Raw genomic sequence first — 25,916 nt, 5'->3', positions numbered from 1 at the left:
TTAACATATCCAGGTGTTAGAATGGCCAAGTCAAAGTCCAGACCTGAATCCAATCGAGAATCTGTGGAAAGAACTGCTGTTCACAAATGCTCTCCATCCAACCTCACTGAGCTCAAGCTGTTTTGCAAGGAGGAATGGGGAAAATATTCAGTCTCTCGATGTGCAAAACTGATAGAGACATACCCCAAGCGACTTACAGCTGTAATCGCAGCAAAAGGTGGCGCTACAAAGTATTAACTTAAGGGGGCTGAATAATTTTGCACGCCCATTTTTTTCAGTTTTTGATTTGTTAAAAAAGTTTGAAATATCCAATAAATGTCGTTCCACTTCATGATTGTGTCCCACTTGTTGTTGATTCTTCACAAAAAAATACAGTTTTATATCTTTATGTTTGAAGCCTGAAATGTGGCAAAAGGTCGCAAAGTTTAAGGGGGCTGAATACTTTCGCAAGGCACTGTACATACCCATGGTGCGACAGAGCTGCAGGAGTTGTGACCCGTTTTTGTTGGTTATATTGTCATAGTTGTGCCTAGGGGGGCATATGGGGGAGGGAATGCTGTCACCTGCAGGCAGGTTTTTGTCCCCCTTTGTGCTGAGGGTGTCAGGTTCTGGTCCGGTTCTGGCATTTAGGTCGCCACAGACTAGTACATGTCCCTGGGTCTGGAAATGATTGATTTCCCCCTCCAGGATGGAGAGGCTGTCTTCAAGTATGGGGATTCTAGTGGGGGGATATAGATAGCACACAGGAGGACATTTTTCTCTTTTAAGATAATTTCCTTTTGAATTTCTAGCCAAATGTAAAATGTTCCTGTTTTGATTAATTTAATAGAGTGAGTTAGCTCTGCTCTATACCAAATTAGCATCCCCCCTGAGTCCCTTCCCTGTTTCACACCTGGTAGTTTGGTGGATGTGACAACCAGCTCTCTGTAACCTAGAGGGCAACCAGTGGGTCCGTCTCCTCTATACCAGGTTTCTTGCAGGATGACAATGTCTGTATTACCGATTCCTTTGGTGAAGTCCGGGTTCCTGCTCTTTAGGCCAAAGGCAGATGACCTCAGGCCTTGGATATTCCAGGATGATATAGTGAAGGCTTTGTGTTCCATAAAGTGTCCGATGTTGTTGGTCGTGGTTTGGCCTCAGGCCAGTAAGTGTGAGCAGAGCCTGCTGACCATCTGGTACATGCCATTGGCTCGGGCTAGTGTAAGAGTCGGGATTGGGCCTGTTTGCCCGCTCACTACCTGGGCGTTTGTGTGACTTCCATGTTGAGGCCCTCTTTGCGGTGGTGGGGTGCATGGGGTGGGCAGGAGTGGCATAGGTCTGATCTGAGGGGGCCTAAATGGGGTATGGGCATGGTTGACGTGGGGGGGGGGTGTTGATTGGTTGGGGTGGGGGTGTGGATGTGTCTGGGGGTGCTGTGGTCTGGATGTAAGTCCTCTTGGCGTGGGTCCTCTATGTGTAGGTCCAGGGGGTGGTCCCGCAGGTCTGGGAGAATGTCTCGCTGGTCTGGGTGGGGTGTCTATTGATATGTTTCTCCTGTGTGAAGTGTTGGGGATACGTTTGAGAGAGATTTCCTTTAGAGTCCGGGCAAATGTGGGCACTGCTGCCTTGTAGAGGTGGACCTGGTCATAGAGGCTGTTCAAGTCCAGGGTGGAGTGGTGGGCCAGGAAAACATTTGGTTTTGAGGCACAGTCATGGGAAATACTTGCGTTTACCCACTGTATTGTGGCAGGGCGGAAGTCTTTTCGTGGTAGCAGGGTGGAGATAACCACTTGTGCGTTGGGGAAAGTAGAAGAAGCTTTTTCAATCACTCCCTTCAGTGCTGTGGCCACCCTTTCCTGCTATGCTCTCGGGTCGTTTGTGCCTGTGTGTATTATTATGTGGCTAGGTGACTCTAGTTGGTCCTCAGACAGAAGGTCTAGGGCGCGCTGGGTGTATTATTATGTGGCTAGGTGACCCTAGTTGGTCCTCAGACAGAAGGTCTAGGGCGGCTGGGTGTATTATTATGTGGCTGGGTGACCCTAGTTGGTCCTCAGACAGAAGGTCTAGGGCGGCTGGGTGTATTATTATGTGGCTGGGTGACCCTAGTTGGTCCTCAGACAGAAGGTCTAGGGCGGCTGGGTGTATTATTATGTGGCTAGGTGACCCTAGTTGGTCCTCAGACAGAAGGTCTAGGGCGGCTGGGTGTATTATTATGTGGTTAGGTGACCCTAGTTGGTCCTCAGACAGAAGGTCTAGGGCGCTGGGTGTATTATTATGTGGCTGGGTGACCCTAGTTGGTCCTCAGACAGAAGGTCTAGGGCGGCTGGGTGTATTATTATGTGGCTGGGTGACCCTAGTTGGTCCTCAGACAGAAGGTCTAGGGCGGCTGGGTGTATTATTATGTGGCTGGATGACCCTAGTTGGTCCTCAGACAGAAGGTCTAGGGCGCTGGGTGTATTATTATGTGGTTAGGTGACCCTAGTTGGTCCTCAGACAGAAGGTCTAGGGCGCTGGGTGTATTATTATGTGGCTGGGTGACCCTAGTTGGTCCTCAGACAGAAGGTCTAGGGCGGCTGGGTGTATTATTATGTGGCTAGGTGACCCTAGTTGGTCCTCAGACAGAAGGTCTAGGGCGCTGGGTGTATTATTATGTGGCTGGATGACCCTAGTTGGTCCTCAGACAGAAGGTCTAGGGCGGCTGGGTGTTTGGACACCAGAGTTTAGACACACTGTGTTTGGGAAAAATATTTTATATTTTATATGTTATGTAATATATTTATATTATATATTTTATATTATATATTTCCCATTTGAGTCCATAAGGAGTACAATCTGTGTCTCGTGTTTGTCCTCAGTGGGTGTGGGGGGGTTGTCAGAAGGGCTATCAGGGTGGCTGACAGGGGGGGTGCTCAGGGGCAGTGGGAGTCGCTGGGCTTGGGGTTCTTCATTTGTCTGTACTGCTGTGATGTCGACTCTATGGTCAGGGTCTGGTGTGGACTGTTCTGCTGTGGTGTCGAGACTTTTGTCGGGTGCTGAGGTGGGCTGTTCTGCTGGCTTCTCTGTGGGGGTGGCCACCTCAAGTGGGTTGTTCTCTGTCACACGTCATCCCCCTCACCCTCTCCTCCAGCAGTCTGATCCTCTCCTCTAGTGCTCTGTTCTTCTCCTGCTCCTGCTCTTTCTCCTGTTGAAGTTGTCTCACCACTGTCCAGAGTGCAGATATAGTCTCTCTCCACCTCCAGCACTCCTGGTCTGGTTAAGAGGGTGTTGTGCTGGACTGTTGTCTGGGTCTGTGCTGACTGGAGTGTCATCACCTGCTGTTCCAGCTCCACCTGCCTTACCTCCAGCTGGGTGAATTTATTCTTCATTTCAATGAGGGAGTAGTACTCTGTGCTGGGAGGTTGACTGGGGGTTGCTTGTCTGTGGGGTTATATAACGAAGAGGTCCCGCTCGGGGTGGGGGTATCTTTCTCAAGGGAGAGCTTCTCCTGCGATGCTAATTCTTTAATTAGGTGAAAGTCCAGCTGAAACTGTTTGCGGTTACTCTGTACCATTACTTATAGAGATTTATATTAGCTGACTCAGAGTCCTCGTTGTCAAGTATCCTGAGTTTCCACCCCTCGTTAACACCCCCTCTCTTAACAGAGGGGTAAGTGTGTTAACATAGCACTGTGCCATGCCAGGGGATGGTTTGTGTGGAAGATAAGGTTGCTGATGTTCCCATTTTTGTAATAGACTGCAAAAAGTCTCTCCTGATTTTCCATAAGGAGCTTCATTTTGTAATCTTTTCTTGCCTTATCATTCTTTACATACACAGTGTACTGTATTTTAATTACATCTGAACAGCGGGAGGCAGCTTCTAAGGCCTCTCCATTAGTTGGAGTAGACTGTTTGACTCTCCTGCCATTGTTGGGCTAATGGGCGTTGACACCTCTCACTTGACACGTCAGTGCTAGTTGAAGCTGTATCAAGCTTGGCAGAATTGTGTTAGAATGTAGTCCTTATAAAGTAATGTTGTGTATTTTTCTTCTTGGCTTTTGGAAATAGAATATAGTTTCAGACTAAACATTACTCACTCAGTTCCATGTTGGGTGGTGTTTTCAGGTTTCTGTTGTTTTCCAGAGAGTTTGCTGTATAGAATAATAATCATTGGTAGTCTTCCAGGTAATTCCGTAATTCCGTCCAAAATCAGGTTGTAGGTTTAGAGTTTTGATTTGAAGTGAGGGTTATGTTGTAGAGGGTAGCATTCTGTATGTGTTCCTGACAAAAAAAATCAAATTATCTAACTTTATCTAACTATTTTTTGAAGAAAATGCTGAAAAATGCAGGAGCTCATCTGATCGTGACCTCTGCTCTGCTCTGCTCTGATCTCTCTCGCTCTCTCTCTCGCTCTCTCTCTCTCTCTCGCTCTCATTCTCTCTATCTTACTCTCTCTGTCTGTATCTCTCTATCTCTCTCTCATTCTCTCTGTCTGTATCTCTCTCTCTCTCTCTCTTTCTCTGTCTGTATCTCTCTCTCTGTCGCTTTCTGTTTCGATGAGGATCTGTTATTGCTCTCCGATAATGAGATTGTAATAGGAAGTGTGTTGCTTTTATTAAAAAGAAAATACTAATTAGCAAAGTATTGTGAAGAGGAAATCTTATTTCCACAATGAGAATGCTCGTTGCTCTCAATGTTTCTTAATGGTATTCTCCCCATGTGCGCTAGCTGATGCTGGTTAGACAGTTGATTGACTCCATGTCTATTATTTCCTATACAGATTATTTGAAACATTAGCGTCAGAATTCGGGAACTAAAGAGACCGTGCCATTTGTTTTATTGTAGCTTACCAGGTTAAGGATATTAGATAACCTCTAAAGTGGCAGTCGTTCACATCTCTTATCATGACCATGACTCTGACATGATAAATACCCAGGAATGACTTTATCAGCTGCCTGGCTCACTGGGTCGTAGTACCACCAAACACTTCCTCATCTCCTCTGGAAAACAGAGAAATAAAGCAACACATAATGTTAATAAGGCAGAGAGTGACCCGGATGGTTTTTACTTCCTGTTTTAATCCTATGGCTACACTCTAATTTTTACTTCCTGTTTTAATTAATCCTATGGCTACACTCTCATTTTTACTTCCTGTTTTAATCCTATGGCTACACTCTAATTTTTACTTCCTGTTTTAATCCTATGGCTACACTCTCATTTTTACTTCCTGTTTTAATCCTATGGCTACGTTCTAATTTTTACTTCCTGTTTTAATCCTATGGCTACACTCTCATTTTTACTTCCTGTTTTAATCCTTTGGCTACACTAAAATTTTTACTTCCTGTTTTAATCCTATGGCTACGTTCTAATTTTTACTTCCTGTTTTAATCCTATGGCTACACTCAAATGTTTACTTCCTGTTTTAATCCTATGGCTACGCTCTAATTTTTACTTCCTGTTTTAATCCTATGGCTACACTCTAATTTTTACTTCCTGTTTTAATCCTATGGCTACACTCTAATTTTTACTTCCTGTTTTAATCCTATGTCTACACTCTAATTTTTACTTCCTGTTTTAATCCTATGGCTACACTCTAATTTTTGCTTCCTGTTTTAATCCTATGGCTACACTCTAATAGGCTTCCAGTCAAATCAAATTGTATTTGTCACATGCGTCAAATACAACAGACCTTACAATTAAATGCTTACTTACAAACCAACAATGCAGTTTTACGAAAATATCCCCCCTAAAAGTAAGAGATAAGAATAACAAATAATTAAGGAGCAGAGGTAAATAACAATAGTGGGGCTTTATACAGGGGGTACCAGTACAGAGTCAATGTGGAGGCTATATACAGGGGGTACCGGTACAGAGTCAATGTGGAGGCTATATACAGGGGGTACCTGTACAGAGTCAATGTGGAGGCTATATACAGGGGGTACCGGTACAGAGTCAATGTGGAGGCTATATACAGGGGGTACCAGTACAGAGTCAATGTGGAGTCTATATACAGGGGGTACCGGTACAGAGTCAATGTGGAGGCTATATACAGGGGGTACCGGTACAGAGTCAATGTGGAGGCTATATACAGGGGGCACCGGTACAGAGTCAATGTGGAGGCTATATACACTGGGTACCGGTACAGAGTCAATGTGGAGGCTATATACAGGGGGTACCGGTACAGAGTCAATGTGGAGGCTATATACAGGGGGTACCGGTACAGAGTCAATGTGGAGGCTATATACAGGGGGTACCGGTACAGAGTCAATGTGGAGGCTATATACAGGGGGTACCGGTACAGAGTCAATGTGGAGGCTATATACAGAGTGTTACGGTACAGAGTCAATGTGGAGGCTATATACAAGGGGTACCGGTACAGAGTCAATGTGGAGGCTATATACAGGGTGTTACGGTACAGACTCATGGTGGAGGCTATATACAGGGGGTACCGGTACAGAGTCAATGTGGAGGCTATATACAGGGGGTACCGGTACAGAGTCAATGTGGAGGCTATATACAGGGGGTACCGGTACAGAGTCAATGTGGAGGCTATATACAGGGGGTACCGGTACAGAGTCAATGTGGAGGCTATATACAGGGGGTACCGGTACAAATTCAATGTGGAGACTATATACAGGGGGTACCGGTACAGAGTCAATGTGGAGGCTATATACAGGGGGTACCGGTACAGAGTCAATGTGGAGGCTATATACCGGGGGTACCGGTACAGAGTCAATGTGGAGACTATATACAGGGGGTACCGGTACAGAGTCAATGTGGAGGCTATATACAGGGGGTACCGGTACAGAGTCAATGTGGAGGCTAAATACAGTGGGTACCGGTACAGAGTCAATGTGGAGGCTATATACAGGGGATACCGGTAGAGAGTCAATGTGGAGGCTATATACAGTGGGTACCGGTACAGAGTCAATGTGGAGGATATATACAGAGGGTACCGGTACAGAGTCAATGAAGAGGCTATATACAGGGGGTACCGGTACAGAGTCAATGTGGAGGCTATATACAGGGGGTACCGGTACAGAGTCAATGTGGAGGCTATATACAGGGGGTACCGGTACAGAATTAATGTGGAGGCGATATACAGGGGGTACCGGTACAGAGTCAATGTGGAGACTATATACAGGGGGTACCGGTACAGAGTCAATGTGGAGGCTATATACAGGGGGTACCGGTACAGAGTCAATGTGGAGGCTATATACAGGGGTACCGGTACAGAGTCAATGTGGAGGCTATATACAGGGGTACCGGTACAGAGTCAATGTGGAGGCTATATACAGGGGGTACCGGTACAGAGTCAATGTGGAGGCTATATACAGGTGGTACCGGTACAGAGTCAATGTGGAGGCTATATACAGGGGGTACCGGTACAGAGTCAATGTGGAGGCTATATACAGGGGGTACTGGTAATAACGACAGGTAGAGTTATTAAAGTGACTATGCATAGATAACAACAGAGAGTAGCAGCAGTGATGAAGATGGGGGGGGATGAAAATAGTCTGGGTAGCCATTTGATTAGCTGTTCAGGAGACTTATGGCTTCAGGGTAGAAGCTGTTTAGATGCCTCTTGGACCTAGACTTGACGCTGCGGTACCACTTGCCGTGCTAGTACATGACAACTGAAACCATAGCTTAAGGTTCGTGGTGTTGGTTTCGAAAGTAGCACTCACGAACAATGACGTCCATTTCATATGATATATTACGTTGTTTTTTTTTTGGGGGGGGGGGTGTTATGTTACAAACTCCAATTGGTACAATATGAAATGTGAATTTGTAAGTGCTTAAGGTCCCATTCACTCTCTTTAATCTTTTACTGCAGTGTTTCTTGGTCGTCTTTAACACATATACTTTGAAACAGAATTATACACCTCACACACATGGAAGACACCTGTACCATGTCACATATAGAGTTGACATGTTTGGAATTTGGAGTTATACATCCTAATATTACACTATATACTGTACATTACAGAAGACTGAATTATAACAAAACCGTTTGACATAGAAACACTGGATTTTCTGAGGTAACAACAACAACAAAATGTTGAAATATTAATATTATTCCTCCCATGGGGCCACTAGAGGGCAATTTGGTCATTTGACTGCAGGAAACAAATCTGGTTCAGATAGCAGCAGGCAGAATATTTAAAAGTATAATTCTCGGTAGGAATCTTAGGGCCATTCAACCTGACTTTCTCTATGTTCTGCCGATATTTCATTAATACGAGCACTCAATGTGAGCCAAATCCGTAGACCTAAAGTGCTGTCTTACACACACACACACACACACACACACACACACACACACACAGTGGCATTTGGCAACATCTGTCTCTAATTAACCACAACTTTTGTGTTTGCCAGGTTGTTAAATGTCAAAATGTTAAATTAATAACCATTATTATTTATTTCTCTCTCCTTCTCTTTCTCTCTCTCAATCTCTTTTTCGTTTTGTTACAGTGAAAACATGTGGCTCTAATCTTCAAGGTCCTGCTGGCACATTCACTTCTCCCAACTTCCCCATCCAGTATGAGTCCAACGCTCAGTGTGTCTGGATTCTCACCGCCACCAACCCCAACAAGGTAGGCTGGATTAACCAAACCTGAGAGAGAGAGAGAGAGAGAGAGAGATGAACCTGCAGAAGAGTCCCCTAAGCAAGCTGGTCCTGTGGCTCTGTTCACAAACACACCCCACAGAGTTTCAGGACAGCAGCACAATTAGACCCAACCAAATCACGAGAAAACAAAAATATAATTACTTGACGCATTGGAAAGAATTAACAAAAAAACAGAGCAAACTAGAAAGCTATTTGGCCCTAAACAGAGAGTACACAGTGGCAGAATACCTGACCACTGTGACTGACCCAAACTTAAGGAAAGCTTTGACTATGTACAGACTCCGTGAGCATAGCCTTGCTATTGAGAATGTGCGCCGTAGGCAGACATGGCTCTCAAGAGAAGACAGGCTATGTGCTCACTGCCCACAAAATGAGGTGGAAACTGAGCTGCACTTCCTAACCTCCTGCCCAATGTATGACCATATTAGAGAGACATATTTCCCTCAGATAACACAGATCCACAAAGAATTTGAAAACAAATCCAATTTTGATAAACTCCCATATCTACTGGGCGAAATTCCACAGTGTGCCATCACAGCAGCAAGATTTGTGACCTGTTGCCACAAGAAAAGGGCAACCAGTGAAGAACACACACCATTGTAAATACAAATATGTTTATTGATTTTCCCTTGTGTACTTCAACCATTTGTGCATTGTTACAACACTGTATATATATATATAATATGACATTTGTAATTTTTTTTATTTATTTATTTTACCTTTATTTAACCAGGTAGGCAAGTTGAGAACAAGTTCTCATTTACAATTGCGACCTGGCCAAGATAAAGCAAAGCAGTTCGACAGATACAACAACACAGAGTTACACATGGAGTAAAACAAACATACAGTCAATAATAAAGTATAAACAAGTCTATATACAATGTGAGCAAATGAGGTGAGAAGGGAGGTAAAGGCAAAAAAAGGCCTTGGTGGCAAGGTAAATACAATATAGCAAGTAAAACACTGGAATGGTAGTTTTGCAATGGAAGAATGTGCAAAGTAGAAATAAAAATAATGGGGTGCAAAGGAGCAAAATAAATAAATAAATTAAATACAGTTGGGAAAGAGGTAGTTGATAGGGCTAATGTAATGTCTTTATTGTTTTGAAACTTCTGTGTGTGTAATGTTTACTGTAATTTTTTCTTGTTTATTATTATCTACCTCACTTGCTTTGGCAATGTTAACACTGTAACGGTTTTCTAGATGTGAAGGAGAGTCGGACCAAAATGCGGCGTGGCTATTGAGATTCATGTTTAATGAAAAAACACACTAAACACAAACACTACCAAAACAATAAACGTAATGAACGTAACGAAAACCGAAACAGCCTATACTTGTGTAAACTAACACAGAACAAGGACATCAGGACACTAAGGACAATCACCCACAAAACCCAACACCAAACAGGCTACCTAAATATGGTTCCCAATCAGAGACCATGACGAACACCTGCCTCTGATTGAGAACCATATGAGGCCAAACATAGAACTAGACAAACTAGACATGTAACATAGAATGCCCACCCAGCTCACACCCTGACCAACCAAAACATAGAAACATGCAAAGCAGACTATGGTCAGGGTGTGACAAACACATGTTTCCCATGCCAATAAAGTCCCTTGAATTGAATTGAGAGAGACAGAGAGAGAGAGAGAGAGGGAGGGAGAGAGAGAGAGAGAGAGAGAGAGAGAGAGAGAGAGAGAGAGAGAGGGGGGGGGGGAGTGAGTGAGTGAGTGAGTGAGTGAGTGATACTGTAATGTAATACTAATCCTACCAACAGTATTAATGTGTTATTATGCAGGCCAATGGGAAATGCCCTGTAGTCCTAAACTCCATCACATATATAGTGCACTGCTTTTGACCAGATCCCTCATCCAGTGATGATCCAGTAGGGGGGGCAGGTGAAGAAGTGGGCTGCCAATAGATAAATCCCCACAACCCACCTCTCCACCTCCTCCTCCTCACAGTCTCTGTTTTGTATTCCAGCCTCATTACTCACTACCCCACCCTCTCAGGGTTGCTTGCATGCCTGCCGGCGTTGTCGTTGAGGCTCAGCAAAATGTGTGTCGGCCCTCTGGCTCATGGACCCTTTACCTGCTCCTCCTGGTCTTCCATAAGATCTGCCTCTACCCTCTCTCTCTCGCCTCTCTCTTTCCTCTGCCCTCTCTCTCTCGCCTCTCTCTTTCCTCTGCCCTCTCTCTCTCGCCCCTCGCTTTCCTCTGCCCTCTCTCTTTCTCCTCTCTCTTTCCTCTGCCCTCTCTCTCTTGCCTCTCTCTTTCCTCTGCCCTCTCTCTCTCGCCTCTCTCTTTCCTCTGCCCTCTCTCTTTCTCCTCTCTCTTTCCTCTGCCCTCTCTCTCTCGCCCCTCTCTTTCCTCTGCCCTCTCTCTTTCTCCTCTCTCTTTCCTCTGCCCTCTCTCTCTCGCCTCTCTCTTTCCTCTACCCTCTCTCTCTCGCCTCTCTCTTTCCTCTGCCCTCTCTCTCTCGCCTCTCTCTTTCCTCTGCCCTCTCTCTCTCGCCCCTCTCTTTCCTCTGCCCTCTCTCCTCTCTCTCTCGCCTCTCTCTTTCCTCTGCCCTCTCTCTCTCGCCTCTCTCTTTCCTCTGCCCTCTCTCTCTCGCCCCTCTCTTTCCTCTGCCCTCTCTCCTCTCTCTCTCGCCTCTCTCTTTCCTCTGCCCTCTCTCTCTCGCCTCTCTCTATCCTCTGCCCTCTCTCTCTCGCCCCTCTCTTTCCTCTGCCCTCTCTCTCTCGCCTCTCTCTTTCCTCTGCCCTCTCTCTCTTGCCCCTCTCTTTCCTCTGCCCTCTCTCTCTCGCCTCTCTCTTTCCTCTGCCCTCTCTCTCTCTCGCCCCTCTCTTTCCTCTGCCCTCTCTCTCTCTCCTCTCTCTTTCCTCTGCCCTCTCTCTCTCGCCTCTCTCTTTCCTCTGCCCTCTCTCTCTCGCCTCGCTCTTTCCTCTGCCCTCTCTCTTTCTCCTCTCTCTTTCCTCTGCCCTCTCTCTCTCGCCCCTCTCTTTCCTCTGCCCTCTCTCTTTCTCCTCTCTCTTTCCTCTGCCCTCTCTCTTTCACCTCTATCTTTCCTCTGCCCTCTCTCTCTCACCTCTCTTTCCTCTGCCCTCTCTCTCTCTCCTCTCTCTCTCGCCTCTCTCTTTCCTCTACCCTCTCTCTCTCGCCTCTCTCTTTCCTCTGCCCTCTCTCTTTCGCCTCTCTCTTTCCTCTGCCCTCTCTCTCTCGCCCCTCTCTTTCCTCTGCCCTCTCTCTCTCATCTCTCTCTCCTCTGCCCTCTCTCTTTCTCCTCTCTCTTTCCTCTGCCCTCTCTCTCTCGCCTCTCTCTTTCCTCTGCCCTCTCCTCTCTCCTCTGTCCCACCCACCCACCCTCTCTCTCTCCTCTGCCCTCTCTATTTCCTCTGCCCTCTCTCTCTCTGCTCTCTCTTTCACCTGCTACCTCTGAGGTGTGCTCAGGAAGGAGAGAGAGAGAGAAAGGGAGATGAGTGAAGGGAGAGGGGGATAGAGACTGAAAGGGAGGGTGGAAGGGAGGGGGAGAGAGGGGGAGAGAGAGATTTGCACATCATTACAACACTGTATATGTACATAATATGACATTTGAAATGTCTTTATTCTTTTGTAAGTGTAATGTTTACTGTACATTTTTTATTGTTTATTTCAATTTTGTTTATTATCTTTTTCACTTGCTTTGGCAATGTAAACATACATTTTCCATGCCAATAAAGCCATTCAATTGAAATTGAAAAAGATTGAGAGAGAGAGACAGAGAGAGAAACAGTGAGAGAGACAGAGACAGAGAGAGAGAGACAGTGATAAAGCCAGTGAGAGAGACAGAGAGAGAGACAGAGAGAATGACAGAGAGAGAGACAGAAAGAGACAGAGAGAGAGACAGTGAGAGAGACAGAAAGAGACAGAGAGAGAGACAGTCAGAGAGACAGTGAGAGAGACAGAGACAGAGAGAGAGACAGTGAGACAGTGAGAGAGACAGAGAGAGAGGGAGAGAGAGAGAGACAGTGAGAGAGACAGTGAGAGAGACAGTGAGAGATACAGAGAGAGAGACAAAGAGAGAGAGAGAGACAGTGAGACAGTGAGAGAGACAGAGAGAGAGAGAGAGAGAGACAGTGAGAGAGACAGAGAGATAGAGAGAGACAGAGAGAGACAGTGAGAGAGACAGAGAGAGAGAGTGAGAGAGACAGAGAGAGACAGTGAGAGAGAGAGGGAGAGACAGTGAGAGAGACAGAGAGAGAGAGAGAGTGAGAGAGACAGAGAGAGTGAGAGACTGGGAGGCAGGAATGGGGATAGAGAAGAAAAAATATGTATAAGAGAGAAAAACTGATAGCAAGAGAGACTGAGTGAATGAGAGAGCAAGGGAGGAAGAGAGAGGAGAGGAAGATAGAGGAGAGGAAGAGAGAGGGGAGGAAGAGACAGTAGAGGAAGGCTGTTGTAAAGGGAAATGATGAACCTACTGGGAGCTGTTAGTGATGAACACACACAGCAGCCCCACATGGCACCTGGATTGATTCAACTCATAACCACATTTGTAATAAAAGAGGGTGGAAGAGCCCTGCGATTGCTGTCTCCATAGACCCCGGGCAGCGGCATGCCTCGTAATTGATGAGTAATTGACAATTATTTATCCACAGGCGATGACTGAAGGATTCAGGAACAAATTAAACATGTCATTACCCAGAGCAAATATCAAACAGCAGCGCCCGTAACGAGGCAGAATGAGGGCGATAAAGTTGAAATGCAGTCTTATGTCTAGCCAATGTTTTAGCTACATGTAGGTCTATGTATTCATTCACATTATCTTTTAACTACATGTAGGTCTATGTATTCATTCACATTATCTTTGTATGTAGACATTTCTGTAGAAATTTAAAAAATATATATTTATGAATATCCGTATATTTTAGTTCAATTACTGTATATTCAGGTGCCATATACTGTATCACCACAGACCTGGGTAAGATTGAACATTAAAACTTTCAAATACTTTGATTGTTTTCTTGAGTCTGAGGAAAGACAGAGACTTATGAGACTTTTCCATTGGTTCCATTGTGGCAGGCAACCTCAAGCACAGATTCATTATTTCAAAGGTTTGAAATACCTTTTGATCCCAGGCCTGATTGTTCCCTTACGTAGGAACAGTGTATGTTCTCTACTGGGTCTTTCGTTTGATATCAAGTTAGATACTCACTTTGGACTCATGGTTTTGTCGAAGCTAAAACGTTACTGTCCAGTCATAAAGTAGGAGAACAAACCAATTTCTCTCTCTATTCAGTGTCTTGTATTGACCTTCCCTATTGCCTGTCGCCTCTGTCGCCTGTTGCCTCTGTCGCCTGTCGCCCCTGTCGCCTGTCGCCTCTGTCGCCTGTCGCGCCTGTCGCCCCTGTCTCGCCTGTCGCCTCTGTCGCCTGTCGCCTTTGTCGCCTGTCGCCCCTGTTGCCTGTCGCCCCTGTCGCCTGTCGCCCCTGTCGCCTCTGTCGCCTGTCGCCCCTGTCGCCCCTGTCGCCTGTCGCCCCTGTCGCCTCTGTCGCCTGTCGCACCTGTCGCCTGTCGCCCCTGTCGCCCGTTGCCCCTGTCGCCCCTGTCGCCTGTCGCCCCTGTCACCTGTCGCCCCTGTCGCCTGTCGCCTCTGTCGCCTGTCGCCTTCAACCAGTTTGTGCCAAGTGGGAAGAAAGGGATGAAATATTCAAACTAGGCCCTTGTGTCAAGGAGGAGACCAAGGCACAGCGTGATAAGCGTCCATTCTATTTTATTAAACGAATGCAACACTGACCAAAACTATACAAAATAACAAAACGAACCGTGAAGCAATATGACTAGTGCAAACAGGCAACTAAACATAGAATAATAACCCACAAAACCAAAATGGAAAATGGCAACCTAAATAGGATCCCCAATCAGAGACAACGATAAACAGCTGCCTCTGATTGGGAACCAATTCAGGCCACCATAGACCTACATACAGTGGGGCAAAAAAGTATTTAGTCAGCCACCAATTGTGCAAGTTCTCCCACTTAAAAAGATGGGAGAGGACTGTAATTTTAATCATAGGTACACTTCAACTATGACGGACAAAATGAGAAAAAAAAATCCAGAAAATCACATTGTAGGATGTTTAATGAATTTATTTGCAAATTATGGTGGAACAAAAGTTTATCTCAATACTTTGTTATATACCCTTTGTTGGCAATGACAGAGGTCAAACGTTTTCTGTAAGTCTTCACAAGGTTTTCACACACTGTTGCTGGTATTTTGGCCCATTCCTCCATGCAGATCTCCTCTAGAGCAGTAACTCCCTTCAAAGATTTTATATGGGGTTGAGATCTGGAGACTGGCTAGGCCACTCCAGGACCTTGAAATGCTTCTTACGAAGCCACTCCTTCATTGCCCGGGCGGTGTGTTTGGGATCATTGTCATGCTGAAAGACCCAGCCACGTTTCATCTTCAATGCCCTTGCTGATGGAAGGAGGTTTTCACTCAAAATCTCACGATACATGGCCCCATTCATTCTTTCCTTTACACGGATCAGTCGTCCTGGTCCCTTTGCAGAAAAACAGCCCCAAAGCATGATGTTTCCACCCCCATGCTTCACAGTAGGTATGGTGTTCTTTGGATGCAACTCAGCATTCTTTGTCCTCCAAACACGACGGGTTGAGTTTTTACCAAAACGTTATATTTTGGTTTCATCTGACCATATGACATTCTCCCAATCTTCTTCTGGATCAACCAAATGCTCTCTAGCAAACTTCAGACGGGCGTGGACATGTACTGGCTTAAGCAGGGGGACACGTCTGGCACTGCAGGATTTGAGTCCCTGGTGGCGTAGTGTGTTACTGATGGTAGGCTTTGTTACTTTGGTACCAGCTCTCTGCAGGTCATCCACTAGGTCCCCCCGTGTGGTTCTGGGATTTTTGCTCACCGTTCTTGAGATCATTTTGACCCCATGGGGGGAGATCTTGCGTGGAGCCCCAGATCGAGGGAGATTATCAGTGGTCTTGTATGTCTTCCATTTCCTAATAATTGCTCCCACAGTTGATTTCTTCAAACCAAGCTGCTTACCTATTGCAGATTCAGTCTTCCCAGCCTGGTGCATAGAGATGTTGTCTTCCTTCCCTCCATTTTGCCAGTTTTTTGTGGGGTTGGCATTTTACCATTTTGAAAGGTCTGGGACAGAGCCGGAAAAACTGTGTGGAAGTCGTTTTTGTTTCTCCACTGCCTCAGTTTTTGGAATGCTGTTTTCAATAAATCAAGAGTATTTTTTCATTTAGTGTTCTGAAAGAGTTGAGATATTTTTGGAGAAATGACCCTCAAAATTTAATTTAACGTAAACACAATCTGGCAGTAAATGTTGACTTTTATATATACATATGTGAATAATTAGTAACACATGATGCTTCATCTATCACATCTGTTTTAGCATCAGAAACCCCTTTAAGTTGATCTGACTACAAAGGAGACAGTTTGCTTCTAGCTACCTTTTTTCAATTTGTGCCGTAGATCTCGTGGAGGATCTTTAAAAACTAGTTCTGACAACATTAAAACACATCACACAACCACTACAATCTCTTAAAACTCTAAGGGTTGATATCCTGGACCAAGAAGCACTTCCAAGGAAATTCTCCATTGAACCTGCTTTTTAGTCCACCATTAGGCTTACTCTGGGTCCGGGAACCCTACCTCTATCTCTAATACTTAGTAAGAGAAGTTAACCAATACACTGCAGTTTTTTATACAAACCTTGTGGCCTTATTGCTCCTTAAAATGAACAACTCAGTCTTGTATATTATCGAGTGAATTTTGGCAAAAACCATCTAGTATTCTTAATTGTAGAAATTATTTTCCCCCAAAACGTGTAATGAGCTTCAAATCACTTCCCTGAAAAACACTTGATGTAAAAGTGAAATGATTTCTTTTCGAAATGTTGCAGCAGCGTCTCAACGGCGGGATCACAATGCCCTCTTCCTGGAGGTAAGAAATTGGTAATGGCTGCTTACAGCACGGAACAATATTGCTTCATTTATTTTCGTCAGACACTGTTTTAGAGCACCAATTTATTTATATTGCGTTCCCTGTTTTAACCTTGGTGGGAGAGAATTGCAGGGTGTTGTGCCTTGATTCAATTTTCAGACATTAGTCCACCTAAGTCTCTCTCTCTCTCTCTCTCTCTCTCTCTCTCTCTCTCTCTCTCTCTCTCTCTCTCTCTGCGGCAGCACTCTTGTGATGTTTTAAACGGACGCCCTGGTTCTGCCAGGTTAGAGCCGCAAACAACGTCATGGCTGCTGCAAGGCCTTTCCTTAGCAGATGGCTGGGGATAATAAAACAACTGTTCAACTCAGACCAGCCTGATCTCAATGGTCCTACTTAACTTCTACATCAAAACCGCGTTACACTATGGGAGACGTCAACACAGCGTTACACTACGGGAGACGTCAACACCGCGTTACACTACGGGAGACGTCAACACCACATTACACTACGGGAGACGTCAACACAGCGTTACACTACGGGAGACGTCAACACAGCGTTACACTACGGGAGACGTCAACACCGCGTTACACTACGGGAGACGTCAACACAGGGTTACACTACGGGAGACGTCAACACAGCGTTACACTACGGGAGACGTCAACACCGCGTTACACTACGGGAGACGTCAACACCGCGTTCTACTACGGGAGACGTCAACACAGCGTTACACTACGGGAGACGTCAACACAGGGTTACACTACGGGAGACGTCAACACAGCGGTACACTACGGGAGACGTCAACACCGCGTTACACTACGGGAGACGTCAACACCGCGTTACACTACGGGAGACGTCAACACAGCGTTACACTACGGGAGACGTCAACACCGCGTTACACTACGGGAGACGTCAACACAGCGTTACACTATGGGAGACGTCAACACAGCGTTACACTACGGGAGACGTCAACACTGCGTTACACTACGGGAGACGTCACAACGTAAACACAGCGTTACACTACGGGAGACGTTGCAACGTAAACACAGCGTTACACTACGGGAGACGTCAACACAGCGTTACACTACGGGAGACGTCAACACCGCGTTACACTACGGGAGACGTCAACACCGCGTTACACTATGGGAGACGTCACAACGTAAACACAGCGTTACACTACGGGAGACGTCACAACGTAAACACAGCGTTACACTATGGGAGACGTCAACACAGCGTTAAACTACGGGAGACGTCATAACGTAAACACTGCGTTACACTATGGGAGACGTCACAACGTAAACACAGCGTTACACTATGGGAGACGTCACAAAGTAAACATAGCGTTACACTATGGGAGACGTCACAACGTAAACACCGCGTTACACTACGGGAGACGTCACAACGTAAACACTGCGTTACACTACGGGAGACGTCATAACGTAAACACCGCGTTACACTACGGGAGACGTCAACACAGCGTTACACTACGGGAGCCGTCATAACATAAACACAGCGTTACACTACGGGAGACGTCACAGCGTAAACACAGCATTACACTATGTGAGACGTCATAACGTAAACACAGCGTTACACTATGGGAGACGTCACAACGTAAACACAGCGTTACACTATGGGAGACGTCAACACCGCGTTACACTACGGGAGACATCACAACGTAAACACAGCGTTACACTACGGGAGACGTCACAGCATTACACTACGGGAGACATCACCGCGTTACACTACGGGAGACATCACAACGTTAACACCGCGTTACACTACGGGAGACGTCATAACGTCAACACCGCGTTACACTACGGAAGAAGTCATAACGTAAACACAGCGTTACACTACGGGAGACGTCACAACGTAAACACAGTGTTACACTACGGGAGACGTCATAACGTAAACACAGCGTTACACTACGGGAGACGTCATAACGTAAACACAGCGTTACACTATGGGAGACGTCACAACGTAAACACAGCGTTACACTATGGGAGACGTCATAACGTAAACACCGCGTTACACTACGGGAGACGTCAACACCGCGTTACACTACGTGAGACGTCACAACGTAAACACAGCGTTACACTACGGGAGACGTCACAATGTAAACACCGCGTTACACTACGGGAGACGTCACAACGTAAACACAGCGTTACACTGTGGGAGACGTCATAACGTAAACACAGCGTTACACTATGGGAGACGTCATAACGTAAACACCGCGTTACACTACGGGAGACATCATAACGTAAACATCGCGTTACACTACGGGAGACGTCACAATGTAAACACAGCGTTACACTATGGGAGACGTCATAACGTAAACACAGCATTACACTACGGGAGACGTCATAACGTAAACACAGCATTACACTACGGGAGACGTCAACACAGCGTTACACTACGGGAGACGTCAACACAGCGTTACACTACGGGAGACGTCAACACAGCGTTACACTACGGGAGACGTCAACACAGCGTTAAACTACGGGAGACGTCGACACAGCGTTACACTACGGGAGACGTCACAACGTAAACACAGCGTTGCACTATGGGAGACGTCATAACGTAAACACAGCGTTACACTACGGGAGACGTCACAACGTAAACACAGCGTTACACTACAGGAGACGTCAACACCGCGTTACAATACGGGAGACGTCATAACGTAAACACAGCGTTACACTACGGGAGACGTCACAACGTCAACACCGCGTTACACTATGGGAGACGTCAACACCGCGTTACACTACGGGAGACGTCACAACGTAAACACAGCGTTACACTACGGGAGACGTCACAACGTCAACACCGCGTTACACTACGGGAGACGTCATAACGTAAACACAGCGTTACACTACGGGAGACGTCACAACGTCAACACCGCGTTACACTATGGGAGACGTCAACACCGCGTTACACTACGGGAGACGTCACAACGTAAACACAGCGTTACACTACGGGAGACGTCACAACGTCAACACCGCGTTACACTACGGGAGACGTCATAACGTAAACACAGCGTTACACTAATGGAGACGTCACAACGTAAACACAGCGTTACACTATGGGAGACGTCAACACCGCGTTACACTACGGGAGACATCACAACGTAAACACAGCGTTACACTATGGGAGACGTCAACACCGCGTTACACTACGGGAGACGTCACAACGTAAACACAGCGTTACACTACGGGAGACGTCACAGCGTTACACTACGGGAGACGTCATAACGTAAACACAGTGTTACACTACGGAAGAAGTCATAACGTAAACACAGCGTTACACTACGGGAGACGTCACAACGTAAACACAGTGTTACACTACGGGAGACGTCATAACGTAAACACAGCGTTACACTATGGGAGACGTCACAACGTAAACACAGCGTTACACTATGGGAGACGTCATAACGTAAACACCGCGTTACACTACGGGAGACGTCAACACCGCGTTACACTACGTGAGACGTCACAACGTAAACACAGCCTTACACTACGGGAGACGTCACAACGTAAACACCGCGTTACACTACGGGAGACGTCACAACGTAAACACCGCGTTACACTACGGGATACGTCACAATGTAAACACAGCGTTACACTATGGGAGACATCATAACGTAAACACAGCATTACACTACGGGAGACGTCATAACGTAAACACAGCATTACACTACGGGAGACGTCAACACAGCGTTACACTACGGGAGACGTCAACACAGCGTTACACTACGGGAGACGTCAACACAGCGTTACACTACGGGAGACGTCAACACAGCGTTACACTACGGGAGACGTCACAACGTAAACACAGCGTTGCACTATGGGAGACGTCATAACGTAAACACAGCGTTACACTACGGGAGACGTCACAACGTAAACACAGCGTTACACTACGGGAGACGTCAACACCGCGTTACACTACGGGAGACGTCATAACGTCAACACCGCGTTACACTATGGAAGAAGTCATAACGTAAACACAGCGTTACACTACGGGAGACGTCATAACGTAAACACAGTGTTACACTACGGGAGACGTCAACACCGCGTTACACTACTGGAGACGTCACAATGTAAACACCGCGTTACACTATGGGAGACGTCATAACGTAAACACAGCGTTACACTACGGGAGACGTCACAACGTAAACACAGTGTTACACTACGGGAGACGTCACAACGTCAACACCGCGTTACACTACGGGAGACGTCATAACGTAAACACAGCGTTACACTACGGGAGACATCACAACGTAAACACAGCGTTACACTATGGGAGACGTCAACACCGCGTTACACTACGGGAGACGTCACAACGTAAACACAGCGTTACACTACGGGAGACGTCACAGCGTTACACTACGGGAGACGTCATAACGTCAACACCGCGTTACACTACGGAAGAAGTCATAACGTAAGCACAGCGTTACACTACGGGAGACGTCACAACGTAAACACAGTGTTACACTACGGGAGACGTCATAACGTAAACACAGCGTTACACTACGGGAGACGTCATAACGTAAACACCGCGTTACACTACGGGACACGTCACAACGTAAACACAGCGTTACACTACGGGAGACGTCAACACCGCGTTACACTACGTGAGACATCACAACGTAAACACAGCGTTACACTACGGGAGACGTCACAACGTCAACACCGCATTACACTACGGGAGACGTCACAACGTAAACACAGCGTTACACTGTGGGAGACGTCATAACGTAAACACAGCGTTACACTATGGGAGACGTCATAACGTAAACACCGCGTTACACTACGGGAGACGTCAACACAGCGTTACACTACGTGAGACATCACAACGTAAACACAGCGTTACACTACGGGAGACGTCACAACGTCAACACCGCATTACACTACGGGAGACGTCACAACGTAAACACAGCGTTACACTGTGGGAGACGTCACAATGTAAACACAGCGTTACACTATGGGAGACGTCATAACGTAAACACAGCGTTACACTGTGGGAGACGTCATAACGTAAACACAGCGTTACACTATGGGAGACGTCATAACGTAAACATCGCGTTACACTACGGGAGACGTCATAACGTAAACACCGCGTTACACTACGGGAGACGTCACAACGTAAACACAGCGTTACACTATGGGAGACGTCATAACGTAAACACAACGTTACACTACGGGAGACGTCATAACGTAAACATCGCGTTACACTACGGGAGACGTCATAACGTAAACACCGCGTTACACTACGGGAGACGTCATAACGTAAACACAGCGTTACACTATGGGAGACGTCAACACAGCTTTACACTACGGGAGACGTCAACACAGCGTTACACTACGGGAGACGTCAACACAGCGTTACACTACGGGAGACGTCAACACAGCGTTACACTACGGGAGACGTCACAACGTAAACACAGCGTTGCACTATGGGAGACCTCATAACGTCAACACCGCGTTACACTACGGAAGAAGTCATAACGTAAACACAGCGTTACACTACGGGAGACGTCACAATGTAAACACAGCGTTACATTACGGGAGACGTCATAACGTAAACACAGCATTACACTACGGGAGACGTCATAACGTAAACACAGCGTTACACTATGGGAGACGTCAACACAGCTTTACACTACGGGAGACGTCAACACAGCGTTACACTACGGGAGACGTCAACACAGCGTTACACTACGGGAGACGTCAACACAGCGTTACACTACGGGAGACGTCACAACGTAAACACAGCGTTGCACTATGGGAGACCTCATAACGTAAACACAGCGTTACACTACGGGAGACGTCACAACGTAAACACAGCGTTACACTACGGGAGACGTCAACACCGCGTTACACTACGGGAGACGTCATAACGTCAACACCGCGTTACACTACGGAAGAAGTCATAACGTAAACACAGCGTTACACTACGGGAGACGTCACAATGTAAACACAGCGTTACATTACGGGAGACGTCATAACGTAAACACAGCGTTACACTATGGGAGACGTCATAACGTAAACACAGCGTTACACTATGGGAGACGTCACAACGTAAACATAGCGTTACACTATGGGAGACGTCATAACGTAAACACAGCGTTACACTACGGGAGACGTCATAACGTAAACACAGCGTTACACTATGGGAGACGTCAACACAGCGTTACACTACGGGAGACGTCAACACAGCGTTACACTACGGGAGACGTCAACACAGCGTTACACTACGGGAGCCGTCAACACAGCGTTACACTACGGGAGACGTCAACACAGCGTTACACTACGGGAGACGTCAACACCGCGTTACACTATGGGAGACGTCATAACGTAAACACAGCGTTACACTATGGGAGACGTCAACACAGCGTTACACTACGGGAGACGTCACAACGCAAACACTGCGTTACACTATGGGAGACGTCACAACGTAAACACAGCGTTACACTACGGGAGACGTAAACACAGCGTTACACTACGGGAGACGTAAACACTGCCTTACACTATGGGAGACGTCAACACAGCGTTACACTATGGGAGACGTCATAACGTAAACACAACGTTACACTACGGGAGACGTCATAACGTAAACACAACGTTACACTATGGGAGACGTCATAACGTAAACACAGCGTTACACTACGGGAGACGTCATAACGTAAACACAACGTTACACTATGGGAGACGTCATAACGTAAACACAGCGTTACACTACGGGAGACGTCATAACGTAAACACAGCGTTACACTACGGGAGACGTCATAACGTAAACACAGCGTTACACTACGGGAGACGTCATAACGTAAACACAGCGTTACACTACGGGAGACGTCATAACGTAAACACAGCGTTACATTACGGGAGACGTCATACAGAGGCAATATTCAGTTGATACAATGTTCATCCTATTGCCTGTCATCCAGAGAATACCATGATACAATGTTCATCCTACTGCCTGTCATCCAGAGAATACCATGATACAATGTTCATCCTACTGCCTGTCATCCAGAGAATACCATGATACAATGTTCATCCTACTGCCTGTCATCCAGAGAATACCATGATACAATGTTCATCCTTTTGCCTGTCATGCAGAGAATACCATGATACAATGTTCATCCTACTGCCTGTCATCCAGAGAATACCATGATACAATGTTCATCCTACTGCCTGTTGCATTCAAACAGTCACATTTCCACCATCACTACACTGGAAGTTATCACATTCAGTTAATGGTCAATGTGTACTACTGTGTAGTACTGTGTATTACTGTGTCATGTTTGAAGGACAAGGGTCAGAGTACTCATAGGTTGTGTCCCAATACTCTCTCCTTTCTCCCGAAGTGTTCACCCGTTCACTACTCGCCACAAACGTAAAACAATAGGTTTTAGTGTAGACATGGGCTAGAGGGAGTTTTCATCTACCAGTCACTGCTTTTTAAAGGGCACACTTTAGGGGGAAGGAGAGATAATTGGGACACAGCCATAGACTTACTCACCCTGCTTCTTCCCTGCATCAGAGTAGCTATTAACCCGACATGCTAGTGTAGAATGTGCAGATGCTTATCAATAAGAGAGGTGTGTTATCTAGCCCCCACATCCATTGAGCTCAAATCCTATCCTGTCACATCTCCACATTGGTCTCCCTCCAGAGATTGATGTTTTTTTGGAATATTGACCTCACAGGAAGCAGTTATGGTGAAGGTGAAACATGTTACATGTTTCCATTATGTTGACTAACACTCCTTAGAGACAGAGGGTTTGACTTTGACCTAACACTCCTTAGAGACAGAGGGTTTGACTTTGACCTAACACTCCTTAGAGACAGAGGGTTTGACTTTGTCTCTTTCTAAATTGCCACGTTTCCATTTAAAGGAGAAAGTGTCGAGGGACTTAGTGAAACTAAGTGTTATGAAAGATGATCAAAGACAGGAGATAGAGGACTAGAGATAATGGTGACAAACATTGTCGCGAACCGCCCAGCTTCGTTAATGTACAGCTCAGTTAACCCTGGTAATCCTTTCAGCACACTACCTCTAAAACAAGCTTTACATGATTCCACAAGCCACCAACTCTGATGTGACGGTGGCTTGTGGGAAGTTAAAAAAAATCTCTATATAAATAAAATATCTCTTACATTACAGTCTTATTTGATGACATCCCCAGGAGTTGAAATGCACACAGACACATTTAGATGTTTCTGAAGTTGAAATTGAATATTGAATCTTTGAGATGCACATGCAGCAGAGGCCTCCCCAAGGCAAGGGAGATCATGTAAATAGTCTCATCACTTGCTCCAATCAAAGTCTGTTTTAATCCTTTAATTAAACAGACTCTGTGGTGATTGACATGAAACTAGAGGAATCATTCAATAATTGCCCATGTAGTGTTACCGGGGGTTTCCATCAGCTTCAATAGGATCCTTACAAAACCTCAAAATACTACTTTATGTGAATGCTCTGCACCCAATCCAAGCATCAATCTGGACATTTTTACTAACAAAAAGAGTGTTTAGATTTGTTAATTTCATAGACTTCCATGTGCCCAACAGATGGCCCATGTACACAAGGCAAACTCGACACTAGCGAATGCTGAGAATGGTGCTGCCAATGATACAAAACATTTACTGCACACGCGCACGCGCACGTGCACACACACACACACACACACACACACACACACACACAGAGACACAGACACACACACATTTCCCTGCCTGCCTGCTGGATCTCTCTAACATGAGAACAGGAAATCTCTACTGGGGGAGATGGAAAGGCAGAGAGAATCTGACAGCCCATCTAAGTGGAGCTCTAATCAGGGGTGTGCGTGTGTGAACGACCTGGGTTTCTTGTCACATGGGATAGATGAGAGTCTGATTGGACCCATGTGTGCGGTGCTAGCCATGTGCCTGGTACGTGTGTGTGTGTGTGTGTGTGTGTGTGTGTGTGTGTGTGTGTGTGTGTGTGTGTGTGTGTGTGTGTGTGTGTGTGTGTGTGTGTGTGTGTGTGTGTGTATTTCTGTGCCTCTGTGTGTGTATGAAGCACTCTTTCTAAGCGCCCCCCTCCCACCAGGTGCTCACATGCTTCCTGTTGTATAAGCCAGGTGTATGGTGCTAGAAGGGCTCTTATCTCTCATTCAGGTCTATCAGCCAAGCGTATGGTGCTAGGAGGGCTCTTATCTCTCATTCAGGTCTATCAGCCAGATGTATGGTGCTAGATGGGCTCTTATCTCTCATTCAGGTCTATCAGCCAGGTGTATGGTGCTAGAAGGGCTCTTATCTCTCATTCAGGTCTATCAGCCAGGTGTATGGTGCTAGAAGGGCTCTTATCTCTCATTCAGGT

General features: G+C 46.2%; 1 protein-coding gene across 1 annotated transcript in view; it reads left to right on the top strand.

Annotated features, from left to right (window-relative positions):
* Positions 1 to 25,916, top strand: part of csmd3b (CUB and Sushi multiple domains 3b) — a 425,045-nt gene that overhangs the window by 43,488 nt on the left and 355,641 nt on the right. Inside the window, 1 exon segment of the mRNA XM_090209281.1 lies at positions 8,433 to 8,554. Within this exon segment, the coding sequence (XP_090065407.1) occupies positions 8,433 to 8,554 (122 nt within the window).

This window comes from Oncorhynchus mykiss, chromosome 18 (assembly GCF_057628025.1).
Source record: "Oncorhynchus mykiss isolate SJ-2025 chromosome 18, ASM5762802v1, whole genome shotgun sequence".
Classification (NCBI taxonomy): domain Eukaryota; kingdom Metazoa; phylum Chordata; class Actinopteri; order Salmoniformes; family Salmonidae; genus Oncorhynchus; species Oncorhynchus mykiss.
This window is presented reverse-complemented; position numbering and strand designations above follow the sequence as displayed.